Source organism: Microcaecilia unicolor, chromosome 2, assembly GCF_901765095.1.
Source record: "Microcaecilia unicolor chromosome 2, aMicUni1.1, whole genome shotgun sequence".
Classification (NCBI taxonomy): Eukaryota; Metazoa; Chordata; class Amphibia; order Gymnophiona; family Siphonopidae; genus Microcaecilia; species Microcaecilia unicolor.
The window spans coordinates 256596571-256612398 of record NC_044032.1 but is presented as its reverse complement, the minus strand read 5'-3'; the positions used below and the strand labels follow the sequence as shown (position 1 = coordinate 256612398).

At 47.3% G+C, this 15828-nt stretch overlaps 1 protein-coding gene across 1 annotated transcript in view; it reads right to left on the bottom strand.

Annotated features, from left to right (window-relative positions):
* The window catches only part of LOC115462005 (nudix hydrolase 20, chloroplastic-like), a 66579-nt gene that overhangs the window by 39787 nt on the left and 10964 nt on the right, over positions 1-15828 (bottom strand). Inside the window, 1 exon segment of the mRNA XM_030192052.1 lies at positions 11469-11719. Within this exon segment, the coding sequence (XP_030047912.1) occupies positions 11469-11719 (251 nt within the window).

The window sequence follows — 15828 nt, the reverse complement described above, 5'->3', positions numbered from 1 at the left end:
AATTGGATCAAATCATCCACCATTGAAGGGAATTCCGAAAGTCAGTTGACAGTTGGATCACATCCTCTAGATCCCCCGCAGCTTGACACCACTGGGAAGCTAGGGTCCATTGAGCTGGTCTCATGTGTAGATGTGCCATGGGAGTAACATGAACTGTGGAGGCCATGTGCCCCAGGAGTCTCAACATCTGCTAAGCCATGATCTGTTGAGACGCTCGCACTATGGACACTAGGGATATGAGGTTGTCTACCCTTGCCTCGGGAAGATAAGCACGAGCTGTCTTTGTGTTGAACAGAGCTCCAATTAATTCCAATTTTTAAACTGGGGTGAGATGAGACGGGAATAATTTATCACGAACTCCAGTAGCTCTAGCACCTGAATAGTCATTCTCATGGACTGTAGAGCACCTGCCACCGAGGTGCTCTTCACCAGCCAATCATCAAGATAAGGGAACATATGCACTCCCACTCTGCGTAGCAATGCTGCGACTACTGCCAGGCACTTTGTGAAGACTCTGGGCGCAGATGCCAGGTCACAGGGCAGTACACGGTACTGAAAGTGCTGTGTCCCTAGCTGAAATCGAAGATACCTCCTGTGAGCTGGAAGTATTGAGATGTGTGTGTAAGCATCCTTTAAGTCCAGAGAGCATAGCCAATCGTTTTCCTGAATCATGGGAAGAAAGGTGCCCAGGGAAACCATCCTGAACTTTTCTCGGACTAGAAATTTGTTCAGGGCCCTTAGGTCTAGGATGGGGCGCATCCTCCCTGTTTTCTTTTGCACAAGGAAGTACCTGGAATAGAATCCCAGCCCTTCTTCCTCTAGTGGAATGGGTTCAACCGCATTGGCCTTTAGAAGGGCGGAGAGTTCCTCTGCAAGTACCTGCTTGTGCTGGGAACTGTAAGAATGAGGTCCCGGTGGGCAATTTGGAAGTTTGGATTCCAGATTGAGGGTGTATCCTAACCGGACTATTTGAAGAACCCACCGGTCGGAGGTTATGAGAGGCCACCTTTGGTGAAAAAATATCAACCTCCCTCCTACCGGCAAGTGATCTGGTACGGACACTTTTACTGAGGCTATGCTGAACTGGAGCCAATCAAAAGCCCGTCCTTTGCTTGTGCTGGGGAGCACCAGGGGCCTTAGGCGCATGCTGTTGACGAGAACAAGCGCACTGGGGCTGAGCCTGGGCAAGCTGTTGAGAAGCAGGAGTATACCTATGCCTGGGATAGTAACAGGAAGCACTCCTCTTCCCCCCCCAAAAAAACTCCTAGATGAGGAGGTAGTAGCAGAAGATGCCCGACGGGAGAGAGAATCCATAGCATCATTATGCTTCTTGATCTGGTCAACTACATCCTCTACTTTCTCACCAAAAAGGTTATCCCCCCAGCAAGGAACCTCCGCCATCCGCTGCTGGACCAAATGATCCAGGTCAGAGACACGCAGCCATGAGAGTCTGTGAATCACTATACCTTGAGCAGCAATCCTGGATGCTACATCAAAAGTGTTGTATGTACCCCAGGCCAGGAATTTGACACGCCTTCTGCTGCCTGATCACCTGGTGAAAAGGCTCAGCCTACTCCGGAAGGAGTGTATCAACCAAGCTGGACAGTTGCCTCACCGAGTTCCGCAAGTGGACGCTCGTGAAGAGCTGGTATATCTGGATGTTGGCAGCTAGCATAGCGGCCTGACACGTCTTCCTCCCAAAAGAGTCCAAGGTTCTAGATTCTCTGCCTGGGGGCACCGAGGCATAGTCCCTAGTGCTCTTGGCTCTTTTTAGGGCGGAGTCCACCACCATGGAATTGTGAGGTAGCTGAGACTTCATCAATCCAGGTTCACCATGGATCCGATATTGGGATTCAGCTTTTTTCGGGATCACAGGATTAGACAGAGGGAACAAACAGTTTCGCATAAGGACTTCCTTCAGTACATTATGCAAAGGAGCCATCGCAGCCTCTCTAGGTGGAGAAGGATAATCCAGGACCTTGAGCATCTCAGCCCTGGGCTCATCCTCAACCTCCATAGGGAAGGGAATAGCCACAGCCATTTCCCTGACAAAGAAGGTAAAGGAGAGACTCTCCGGTAGAGAAAGTCTCCTTTCTGGTGGAGGGAAAGGTTCAGAGGGAATCCCATAGGACTCGTCAGAAGAAAAGTAACTGGGATCTTCCTCTTCCTCCCACGAACGCTCATCTTCAGTATCGGAGAAGACTTCCCTCAGAGCAGTCCGAAACTGAGCCTTCCTTGACACCGAGGAACAACGTCCTCGATGGCGGTGCCGAGAAGTTGATGCCCGCCTGGACTGCGGTGAAGCTTCCTCCACCAACATTGAAGGGGAGTCGACCTGGGTGGCAGCTGATGCCGATGCCGCAGACGGCACCGAGGCCGGGGACCTCACCACAGGTGAAGAACCAGATGCCGCTGCTGCAGACGGTACAGAAGGCGCAAGCACCCCCGACACCGAAGCAGACTGGCGCAGCAATCCTTCCAGAAGCTCTGGAAGCAGAGCCCTGATGCGCTTGTCGAGAGCCGCCATCGGACAAGGCTGTGGGGTCGGTAAAGGAGCTGGTGGCAGAATCTGTCGAAGCTTGGGAGCAGGCTGCCAGAAGACCTATGCATCGGCACCTCCTGTATAGAGGAGGAGCGATCCTCTTGGCGCCAATGCTTCTCGGGTGCCGATTCCCTCGATGCCCCAGAGCTCCCGGCACCCTGTGTCGGAGAACGATGACGGTGCTTCTTCGCCTTCGCTCGACACCCGTCATCGAGACTGCTCGGTACCGATGAGGAAGATGTGGAATCCTCACATCTCCTCAGGGCCGGGTCCGACGAAGGCCGGTCCTGGGGGGCCTGCATAACAGGAGGCCTCGAGGCAGGTGGAGACCCACTCGATGCCTCACTGCTCCCAGCGCAAGTTGGGCTTTCAGCAGCCATTACCTCTGCTCCCGAAGTCAATGCTTCCCTCGATGTCGAAGGACCGGACCGAGCCCCAAAAAGCTTCTCTCGTTGGGCTTCTCGAGACGCTTGGGTCTGTTTTTTCAAACGAAGACACAGACTACAAGCGGCTGGGCTATGGTTGGGCCCAAGGCACTGGATACACCAGGCGTGGCTATCGGTACCTGAGATGGTCCGGTTGCACAGAATACAACAGCTGTTTAACCACGTTTAAAACCTTTGGAAATTGCCATCCTCAAGGTTAGGTTAAATCCCTGAAAGAAAATTAGTACAAACTAACCTATAATATATTTTGTTTTTAAGATATAGCAGAATTAGAAAAGGTTCAAAGAACAGCAACCAAAATGATAAAGGGGATGGAACTCCTCTCATATGAGGAAAGGCTAACAAGGTTAGGGATCTTCAACTTGGAAAAGAGATGGCTGACGGGAAATAAGATTGAGGTCTACAAAATCCTGAGTGGTGTAGAACGAGTAGAAGTTAATCTTTATTTTTTTTACTCTATGAAGTTATATGGAAATACTTTTAAAACAAATAGGAGGAAATATTTTTTCACTCAACAAATAGGTAAGGTCTGGAGCTCATTGTCAGAGGATGTAGTAACAGCGGTTACCATATCTGGGTTAAAAAAAAAAAAAAGGTTTGGACAATTTTCTAGAGGAAGTCCATAGTCTGCAATTGAGACAGACAAGGGGAAGCCACTGCTTACTCTGGGATTGGTAGCATGGAATGTTGCTATTTGGGTTTCTGCTAGGTACTTATGACCTGGATTGGCCACTGTAGGAAACAAGATACTGGGCTAGATGGACCACTGATCTGACCCAGTATGGCTATCCTTATGTACTTATCTTCTCTGCTTCCTTTCTTTCCTAATATTGTAGTTCTTTTCCATTTTCTTTCAATTTGATTTTATTTATTGTACATCGTTTTGCCATTATCCACGAAAAGTGGTATATTAATTAATAAACCATAAACCCTAATGAATATGCATGAAGAATATGCATACAATGGAAGTATTATGAATGTAAAGCTAAGTTACTCCAAGGACAGCAGACATATATTCTCACAAAATGAGTGATGCCATCTGATGGAGCCCGGTGCAGACACTACCAAAGCATACTACCACTTCAAGAAAATGCTCCCACTGTGCATGCGAAGGTGCGTTCCCGCCCAATGCCTGAGTGCGGGACCGGGAGTACAGTGTTAAAGCTAAGAAGACAACTCCAAGGGGGAGGTGGGTGGGTTATGAGAATATATGCCTGCTGTCATTGGAGAACAGCTGCTGCAGGTGAGTAGTTAGCTTTCTCAAGAGGACATGCAGGCATAATATTCTCACAAACGGGACTCACTAGCTACCAGGCTCATAGGAATAGTATATTCTGACAGCAAAAGTAAATAGTGAGCCTGGTGGAAAATGGGCCGGAGGGTGGAGCTGGATTTTAAATAGTAAAAAGATTCTGCAGAACTGCTTGTCTAAACTCGCTATTCTGCCTGGAATACTGGTTCAGACAGTAGGGAGTCGTAAAAGTGTGGATAAAAGACCACATATTGCAAATGTCTTGAATAGAGGCAGAATGGAAATGGACTACTGAGGCCACCAAAGCTCACATATTATGAGCAGTGACACGGCCATCAAGAGTCTGCCCAGCCTGAGCATAGATGTAGGAGATACAGTCAGCAACCCAAGCAGATGTTGATAAGGCTTTGTGCATTTTAGATAGTATGCTTGAGCACGTTTGCAGTCTAAGGTGTGTATTACTGCTTCTCCAGGATGAGAATGTGGTTTAAGAAAAAAAGAGGTACAACATGGACTGATTGAGATGAAACTCCAAAATAACCTTTGAGAGAAATTTGGGGTGAGTTCGGAGTACAACCCTGTCATGATAGGAATCTGGTGTAAGGAGGATCTGCTATAAGGACTTGGAGTGAGGCTTACCAACTCTTCTGGAAGAAGTAAAAGCTAACAAGAACAATACTTTATAAGATGTGAATTTTAGAGAACAAAAATGCAGTGGTTTAAACGAAGGTTTCATGAGCGAGGTGAGAACGACGTTGAGATACCATACCACTGGAGGCGGTTTGATGGAGGTTTAATGTGATATAAACCTTTCATGAATCTAGCTATCAAGGGATGCACTGTAATTGGTCTATTATTCAGTTTAGCATGAAATGCACTAATGGCACTCAAATGTACTCTAACTGAATTAGTGTTGAGGCCAGAATTGTAAAGAGGGAGGAGGTATTCCATCAAAGCAGGTAGAGAACATGACATAGGGTTGAGCAACTTAGAGGCACACCCGAGGGAAAACTTTTTCCATTTAGGTGGTAACATTTTTTTTATTGAGGGTTTTCTGGAGGCAAGAAGTATCCAAGAGATTGCATGGTGAATGCTTAAAGAACGCAATTCTATGTCATCAGGTACCATGCCATGAAGTCTAGAGAACAAGGGTTCGGGTGAAGAAGGGATATCTTGTTCTGAGTTATGAGGGTTGGGAAAGGATTCAACCTGAATGGTTCCTTGTACAACAACTCTAGGAGTAGAGGAAACCAAATTTGTTGAGGCCAGTAAAGAGCAACTAGAATCATGGCTCCTTAGTCTTGATGGAGTTTGAGAAGCATTTTCCCGATTAGGGACAGTGGGGGAAAAACATAGAAAAGATTGATACAGTATCTTTGTTCTTACAGGAACCAAGAACCCTGTGTATGGAGACAGTCAAGATGTGCGCCCCACCCCATCAAGGAAGCATCTGTGATGAGAATCTGTGGTGAGAACCTTGTGATGTGGAAAGGGTTGTAATAGGAGGCTTCTAGTTAGATTGCGTGATACCATCCACCACTGAAGAGAGTGTCAGAGTCATGGAGTTATCTGGATATGGGCAGTGTAAGCGGTGTGGGGAGGGAGTAGTGTAAAGCCCTGTAGGGAACTACACTGACCACCCATATGTGCTAAAACCTACCCTACTGAGTAATAATATTACCTTGCAAATATTATACCAAAAGAAGTCTGTATAAGAGATTTTAAATAAATGGTGGCTTAAAACTAGTAGTGTAAAATGTGATTGGTTAGTGTTGTGGCTTGGAAAGTTTTTCTGCCAAAGAGTCCAAAGTTCTTGCTTCTTTTTTTTCTGAAGAAGCAGAAGTATAAGATCTGGCACTGTGAGTGCGTTTTAAAGCAGACTCTACCACTAAAGAATAATGTGTTAGCTGCACCCTTTCAAATCCATCACATTTTTGTATTCAATATATTGTGTCAATCTTCTTCGAGATAATTTGGACTGAGAGCAGTCTCCCAATTTTTTTTTGTAATAAAGTGGTTTTCATAACTGAATGGAGAGGAACTGCAATACCCTCTTATCTTGGTGGGGAATCAAAGTCAAGAACCTCAAAAAGTTCTGCTTGAGGTTTTTCCTCCATTTCCAGCTTGAAAGGTATGGCATTTCACAAACAAAACCTGGAAAGGATATACCTTCTGGGGGAGATTTTTTCCTCTGAGGTGGCTGAGAAGAATCAGATGGGATTCCATAAGACTCCTCATCCGAGAGGTCCTGTGGGTCATGATCTGCCTCCCAAGAGAGGTCCGAGTTGGACTCTGCAAAGTACTGCTCATGAGGAGTATGTAGGAGTGAGTGCCAACTTGTACATTGACTATGTGTTAAACTACATCAAGGAATATGAGCTTCTGCTGTTGGAGAAAGCTCCTCTGCCAACGATGATACATGTCAGTCGGGTATGAGCTGCTCCCAACAGTTGATGTCAAAACAGTGTATGGGACCTCTCCCATGACTGTCTCTCCAATGTATCCATGGGCTGGGCTAAGGCAGGCGCAAGCACCTTGTATGCCTGTAGAGCAGGGGTGTCCAACCTCAGCCCTTGCCATGTCAGATTTTCAGGATTTCCCCAATGAATAGGCATACACTATCTTCCAACAACCGTTGCTCTTAGTTATCAATCTTTATTAAATGTTTAATTCAAATTATTATCATGCCATCCATATTTTAAAACTTTCCACACAAACCAACACACACACACCTCACTCTTACTCCCATTCGCACTAAACAGAATAACTTCACATGTATTGAAAATACTAAAAATCAAATACAATTCACATTTCATGTTCCTCAAAAGTCATCTCCAAGAACTACAATTCAGTAGTTACTCATCTTAAAGCAACAGTCCATTTTCCCAAAAGAATAACTTGAAAATTGAATTATCATCCACGTTTCTTCTCATAAATCAGAAATCATGTCTGTTCTTCTTATACACCAACCAGCTGATTTTCGAAAGAGAAGGGCGGCCATATTCCGACCCAAATCGGGAGATGGCCGCCCTTCTCCCGTGGGCGCCCAAATTGGTATAATCGAAAGCCGATTTTGGGCGCCCCCAACTGCACTCCATCGCAGAGACGAACAAAGTTCCTGGGGGCATGTCAGAAGAGTAACAAAGGCGGGACAGGGGCGTGCTGGGGGCATGCTCAAGAAATGGTCGCCCTCGGCCGATAATCGAAAAAAGAAGGGCGGCCATAGCGAAAATTTGGTCCGCTATTTTTGGACCCTTTTTTTTTCACGACCCAAGTCCAATAAAAGTGCCCGAACTGCCCAGATGACCACCGGAGGGAATCGGGGATGACCTCCCCTGACTCCCCCAGTGGTCACTAACCCCCTCCCACAAAAAAAAAAAATCAACTTTAAACACTTTTTTTCCAGCCTGTATGCCAGTCTCAAAGGTCATACCCAGCTCCATGACAGCAGTATGCAGGTCCCTGGAGCAGTTTTTAGTGGGTGCAGTGCACTTCAGGCAGGTGGACCCAGGCCCAACCCCCCCCCCCCCACCTGTTACACTTGTGGTGGTAAATGGGAGCCCTCCAAACCCCCCCCAACCCACTGTACCCACATCTAGGTGCCCCCCTTCACCCATACGTGCTATGGTAATGATGTAGAGTTGTGGGGAGTGGGTTTGGGGGAGGATTTGGGGGGCTCAGCACCCAAGGTAAGGGAGCTATGCACCTGGGAGGTATTTTAATATTTTGTTTTTAAAAGTGCCCCCTAGGGTGCCCGGTTGGTGTCCTGGCATGTGAGGGGGACCAGTGACTACGAATCCTGGCCCCTCCCACGACCAAATACCTTGGATGTGTTCGTTTTTTAGATGGCCGCCTTCGGTTTCCATTATCGCCGAAAACCGAGGCCGGCCATCTCAAATCCGCCCAAATCCTAGGCATTTGGCTGGCCCCAACCGTATTATCAAAAGAAAAGATGGCCGCCCATCTTTTTCGATAATATGGTTGAGACCGCCCCTTCTCGTAGCTGTTCCCGGAGATGGGTGCCCCCTTTCAATTATGCCCCTCCAAGTGATCCTCAGTGTGTGATAACTCTAGCATAATCTTCATACTCCATAACTGCTATAAAATTCTTCCAAAGTCATTTAAAAAATTTACTCCTCTTGCAACAACAGGCTATAACTCAAGGAGTAATCCACTTCCAATCGATAATCCTCATTCATCTGTTGTTTGCCACTCTCATAAATCGGAGCTATACTGACTCAAGGATCACATGATAATCTCGCCACTTCAGTTAGTAAAAACTAACTTGATACTGGTTTCTTCTGTTGCAGCGATATATCCATCTCAACATCGGGACCCTACATGCATGTGTTTCGCTCCGTAGAGCATCTTCAGGGGTCATATATTCGGCTACCACAGGTTGTTGAGCACTCGAACACCAGTTGCTCATGAAGGCAGTTATGGAATATGAAGATTATGCTAGAGTTATCACACACTGAGGATCACTTGGTGTATAACAGACATGATTTCTGATTTATGAGAAGAAATGTGGATGATGAAAATTGAATTATTAACTCTTTTGGAAAAATGGACTTGCCTTAAGATGAGTAACTACTGAATTGTAGCTCTTGGCGATGACTTTTGAGGAACATGAAAATGTGAATTGTATTTGATTTTTAGTATTTTCAATACATGTGAAGTTATTTTGTTTAGTGCGAATGGGAGTAAGAGTGAGGTGTGTGTGTTGGTTTGTGTGGAAAGTTTTAAAATATGGATGGCATGATAATAATTTGAATTAAACATTTAATAAAGATTGATAACTAAGAACAACAGTTGTTGAAGATAGTGTATAATATACAGATTGCAACCAATTATTGAGTATATACCTAGAATAGAACAATGAATATGCATGGGATCTATTTGCATACAAATAGATCCTTGGATCCTCAGAAGCTTAGCCTAGAATGGGTGGCAGAGCCGGTGGTTGGGAGGCGGGGCTAGTGCTGGGCAGACTTATATGGTCTGTGCCGGGGCTGGTGGTTGGGAGGCAGGACTAGTGCTGGGCAGACTTATACGGTCTGTGCCAGAGCCGGTGGTGGGAGGCGGGACTGGTAGTTGGGAGGCGGGGATAGTGCTGGCCAGACTTATATGGTCTGTGCGAGAGCTGGTGGAGGGAGGCGGGGTTGGTGGTTGGGAAGCGGGGATAGGGCTGGCCAGACTTATACGGTCTGTGCACTGAAGAGGACAATACAAATAAAAAAGTAGCACATATGAATTTATCTTCTTGGGCAGACTGGATGGACCGTGCAGGTCTTTTTCTGCCGTCATCTACTATGTTTACAATGGAGGCAGTGCATGCAAATAGGTTTTCAGGATTTTCTTAATGGGTATACATGACATATGATTGGATTTCAGCCCTCAAGGACCAATGTTGGACAACCTGTTATAGAGACTGCAATTGCAGTAGCCCCTAGAGTTCTTTCTGGATTATATCCCGGATTTCCTCATGCAGGTAGGCATCGGTATCAATTGAGAAGTCAGTATGGATGCAGCCTAAGATGTAGCCTGTGCAGGCATAGGAGATCTAGAAGTCTTTGAAGGCTCTTGATGTAAAATGAGCTGTACAGATGGAGAGTGGTCACTATGGCATAGACACTTCCCATGCCTCGATGACATGGATGCAGGGGAGGTGTGGGATGAGCACCTAGAAGGAAAGTAACGACAAGGCTTCTTGGTCTTTTTGAGCTGCAGGTTCCTCCACGCTCAAAGTACCAACAAGGAGGATGTACAGTCCTAGCATGCACATGGCATCGAATCTGACACAGTACCATCTCAATGCTACATGGTTGCACTTGACATCGATGCCAGTGCTGATGCAGGTTCCACATCTTTGACTGAATCTCATGCCATGCTGTTTTAGCAATGACGCTGGAGGATTCAGGGTGGCATCGTGTGGATTCCCTTGTCATATGAGTCACAACACATATGTGAAGAAGTATCCAGTTCTCAACATAACTTGCCCCTGAGGCAGCCCATGTGTGGGCAAAACACGGCCTGTGTCTGGTATTGTTGGTTGAATAAGTTCATTTTCATATAGATTTCTTCGTCTGTTCTGCTTTTTGTGTTGCCGGAACAAATGGCTTATGCAAGGTCAAAAGGCTCAATGGCCTAGGGAGCTCAAGTAATCATGCACCTGAGAAATGTGGATGGTTCCCAGGTAGATAAAAGGCCTAATAGGCCCCTTGGGCCAAAAAAATAAAAATAAATTTAAAAATTTCAATTAAAAAACATTATAATCAGTTAAACTATGACAAAAATAAATAGTTATGAGGAAAATTTAACCAGAAAAGGGAAGACACCAAAAGGCAAAAAGTTTACACGCTGAGGAGACATAAAAAAAAATACAACCTCGGTCCACAGAAAATGAAAGACTGCCGGACCTGCACGTGTGATTGGGGCACTGCCTTAAAGATTTAATGTGGCAGGACACTTTGACAGTGTCTGCACTGGACTCCATCAGATGACGTCACCCATTTGTGAAAATATCCTGCCTGCTTGTCCTCAGAAAAGTTTATTTTACTCTTCCACTCTAGTTAATGTAATATCAGAAACCTCAAAACATTATTATTGTACAAACAGGTTTCCACAATAATAAATTTAATAGACCTCAGTGGTGCCACTCACTAGCTTCATTTGCTTATAACTGGTAAGATTTATGCTCTACCCTCAGTCAATTTCTTTGCTTCTTTAACTAGAGTTTAAATGAATTAAGTGAGTGGCACCGCTGAGGTCTTTTAAAATTTATTATGGAAACTCAATTATGATGTAGATTTTATGCACATTATTAAGGTTATCCTAAAATCACTGGAGAACAATTAGTGTTCACAGCCCTACAAAAAAAAAAAAAAAAAAGGAAAAAAAAAAGCTGGTTGCAAATGAGCTAGAAGCCGATTGGAAAAGCAGAATCTGCTACTACCCATTCCTCCCCTCACTCCCAAACCAGAACTGAAACACTGGTAAATAAAGTGACTCCCAGAGGTCACTAGCTAAAGTCCATGACAGAGCTATGGCACAGAGATAAGGTAACGCCCAAGGTCACACAGAGTGACAAAAGCCATGGATCATCTCAAGAGTAGTTAGCACTGTACTCACTTCAGGTTAAATATTTTATTCCACCACCTATACATGCTTTATCCAAGTCAGATGAAGGCAATCAGGCAATGGAGCTTTGGTCCGAATTCTCCCTCACCTCATCCCTCCATCCATTGAGGCACTGGAAGACCTGCCTCCCCCTCAGCCCCTCCAGAACATGCTGCAAAGCCGTTGAACGCCTCTCATAGGTTGACAGCTCATGGATTAATTCCACACTCGGGTTTGTGGAACCACAAGATACGAGGAAAACGTCTGGGTAGGAGGTCAGTTGCTCCATAACCGGCACGGGGATGGAACCCACTTGCTGCCCCTCTATAAGGAAGGGGATGTAGACAGGCTTAGAGGATCCTGTAAGTAAACAGAAAGAGCACTGCTGTTCATATGAAGTAATATACTTAAGCAATATGAGAAGAAAACCCTCATATAGCCAATCCCCTGAATCCTAAGAACATCAGTTGCCTTTCCAGGTTACAACTGGAAAACGGCAATACTTCATGGAAATATTTAAACATAACTGATGAGAAACTGCAGCCAGAGGAATAAAAACACTCCCAACACACAGATCTTACTGCATCAAAGTAGCCTCCACCTATTATTCCAGATGATCATATCACTCCATATATGCCAATGCATTCTTTAAAATGGGAAAATTAGGTTCTTACCATGATAATTTTCTTCCCTTTAGTCATAGCAGATGAAGCCATTACGTATGGGTTGTGTCCATCAACCAGCAGGGGGAGATAGAGAGCACTCAACTTTTCACAGTGCCTCATGGCCAGCTAGCTCCACTGCCTCTTCAGTATTTGAAGCTTCCAAAGCAGTATGGCAAACCGCAATGGGAATAACATGAACTTTCCTCACAGCGAACGATGGCCCCTTAACAAGGGCATGAACTCAAAAAAGGAGGGAATGAACTCATCCTCCAATTTGTATAAACGGAGGGAATACTTGCATCCTCCTGGAGGGAATAAACTCATCCTCCCAAAACATGAACTGGAGGGAATGAACTCATCCTCCTATAACTGTAACAAGAATCCTGAAGACTGTTTTCCGACTCCCCAAGGAAGGAATATAACTTCAGGAAACAAGAACAGCACCTAAAATCAGAATCACTGCAATACAGACAATCATACAGGGAGGGCTCATGGCTTCATCTGCTATGACTAAAGGAAAGAAAATTATCATGGTAAGAACCTAATTTTCCCTTCCTTGTCATCAAGCAGATGAAGCCATTACGTATGGGATGTAACAAAGCAATCCCTAAATAGGGTGGGAACAAGCCACACCACGCGCTAGCACCTGTGCTCCAAAACGCGCATCCCTCCTGGCAGCCACATCCAGCCTGTAATGTCGGGTGAAAGAGAGCTTAGAAGCCCATGTTGCAGCACTGCAAATCTCATGACGAGAGAGTGCTCCAGTTTCCGCCCAGGAAGAGGAAATTGCTCTTGTGGAATGTGCCTTAAAGACTTCAGGCGGAGCCCGGCCAGACAGCAGATATGTTGAAAAGATAGCTTCTTTGAGCCAACAAGCAATAGTGGCTTTAGACGCTGAAGACCCTCTGCGAGGACCTGCAAACAGCACAAAAAGATGATCAGAGGTCCTGAAAGAATTTGTAATTCGCAGATACTGCAACAGAGTCCTGCGCATATCCAAAAGGTGCAACTGCCCAAATGAATCTGGAAACTCTTCCTCAACAAAGGAGGGAAGAAAAACAGGCTGGTTTAGGTGAAACGCTGAAACCACCTTAGGCATGAAGGAAGGCACGGTCCGAACTATGACCCCTGACTCTGAGAATTGCAGAAAAGGGTCTCTACAGGACAGCACCTGGCGCTCTGACACCCGTCTCGCCGAGGTAATGGCCACTAAAAAGACGGCCTTCAGTGCCAAATCTTTCTCCGAAGCACGCCGAAGTGGTTCAAAGGGAGCCCCCTGAAGGGTCTTCAATACTAACCCCAGATTCCAAGCTGGACAAGGTGCCCGCACGGGGGGGGGGGGGGTGGCGAGCCGAAGCACCCCTCTAAGAAACAGTGCCACATCTGGATGAGCAGCTAAGGACACGCCTTCAACCTTGCCACGCAGGGAGGCCAATGCTGCCACTTGCACCCACAGGGAATTATAAGCCAAGCCTTTGTGTACACCATCCTGCAAAAAGTCCAGAATCGGCGAGACAGGAGCCCGCATCAGAGAAAGCGCTCTTGAAACACACCAGACTTCAAACTGGCGCCAAATCCTGGCATAAGCCACGGAAGTGGAGCGCTTACGGGCCTGCAGGAGAGTGGAAATTACCTTATTTGAGTAGCCTTTGTCTCTCAATTGCGCCCTCTCAATCGCCATGCCATAAGACCAAAGCGGCAGGCGTCCTCCATGGCCACCGGACCCTGTGACAACAGGTGCGGAACCAGAGGTAACGGAAAGGGAGCCTCCAACAGCATCTGTCGGAGGTCCGCATACCAAGGCCTCCTGGGCCAATCCGGGACGATGAGCATCTCCTGGATGCAGCCGAATCCGCAGGAGCACTCGCCCTATCAAGGGCCATGGAGGGAAGACATACAGCAAGCCCAGGGGCCAGGGTTGAGCCAAGGCATCCAACCCGGCAGAGCGAGGATCCCTCCGTCTGCTGAAGAAGCACGGGACTTTGGCATTGGAACTGGTCGCCATAAGATTCATCACTGGCTTGCCCCATTTGGCACATATCTGCAGGAATACATCGTATGCTAGTTCCCACTCCGCTGGATCATCTGATGCCTGCTTAGATAGTCGGTTTGCACGTTGCTCTGACCTGCAATGTGAGCTGCTGACAGGGACTGTAGATGCAGCTCGGCCCAGTGGCAAATTTGTTCGGCCTGCGCGGCTAGAGCTCTGCAGTGAGTGCCGCCTTGTCGATTTATGTAGGCCACTGCTGTCGTGTTGTCCGACATCACTCGGACAGCCAATCCTTCCACGGTCACTTGAAAGGCCAGAAGAGCCAGAAACACCGCTTTCAACTCCAGGCGGTTGATAGACCACTCCGACTCGTCGGGCGTCCACAGACCCTGGGCATGCTTCCCCTGGCAATGTGCGCCCCAGCCCTTCAGGCTGGCATCTGTCACCACTAGGCACCAATCGGGGCACACCAGCGGCAATCCCCGCCGCAATATGCTGTCCGAGAGCCACCACTCCATACTGAGGTGGGCCGCAGGGAGCCAAGAAAGTCTGCACTGATAATCCTGAGATACTGGAGACCATAGTTGAAGTAGAGAATACTGTAGAGGTCTCAGGTGCACTCTCGCCCATGGCACCACTTCCAAGGTGGCAGTCATCGATCCCAACAGCTGGACAATGTCCCAAGCTCGCGGGCGGGGCATCCTCAGGAGCAGACGGACCTGATTCTGAAGCTTGCACTGCCTTTGCTCGGGAAGAAACACATAGCCCGAGGCTGTGTCGAACCTGGCCCCCAAATATTCTAGAGATTGCGATGGGGTCAGGAAACTTTTGGCCATATTGACGACCCAGCCCAGAGATTGAAGGACTGAAACCACTCTGGCTGTAGCTAGATGACTCTCTTTTTCTGCTCTGATGAGCCAGTCGTCTAGGTACGGGTGAAGCCGGATACCCTCTCGCCTGAGAAAGGCAGCTACTACCACCATTACCTTGGAGAAGGTTCGGGGAGCTGTGGCGAGGCCAAAAGGCAAGCCCCGAAACTGGAAATGTTTTCCCAACACCGCAAACCGCAGAAACTTCTGGTGCAGGGGCCAAATTGGTATGTGCAAGTAAGCGTCATTCAGGTCCAGAGACGTGAGAAACTCTCCTGGCTGTACCGCCGCAATGACGGAGAGCAGGGTTTCCATGTGAAAATGCCGCACTCTTAAGGACTTGTTTAGCTCTTTTATGTCCAGGATCGGGCGAAAAGACCCGCCTTTTCGTGGCACCACAAAGTAAATGGAGTAGCGGCCTAGACCTTGTTCGGCGGGAGGCACCGGGGTCTCAGCCCCTATCTGGCACAGACTGTGCAAAGTCTCCTCTACCGCCGCCCGTTTGGCGGCAGAACCGCATCGGGACTCCACAAACACGTCTCTCACCGGGGCATCGAATTCTATTCGGTACCCGTCTCTGATCAGGTCCAAGACCCACTGATCTGCGGAGATTTTGGCCCACTCCTCGAAAAAGAGGGAAAGTCTTCCTCCGATGACAGGAAACGAGGAGGGGGCCGGCGCACCATCATTGAGAGGGTCGCCCCTGAACTCCAGGCCTTGAACCGGCAGCTGTGGAACGTTTATCCGAGCAAAAGGAGTTTCTCTGCTGAAAGCGGGCACGCGAAGTGAACCCAGCAGCACGCCCCAGGCGGTACCTTCTAGCTTCACGGAAGCGAGGTCTGTAAGAGGAGTGGACCGCCTGACCCTTAGAGGAAGGCTTCGGCCTATCTTCGGGCAAGCGCTGAGGTTTGGAATCCCCCAGGCCTTTAGCAATGTTTTCCAGCT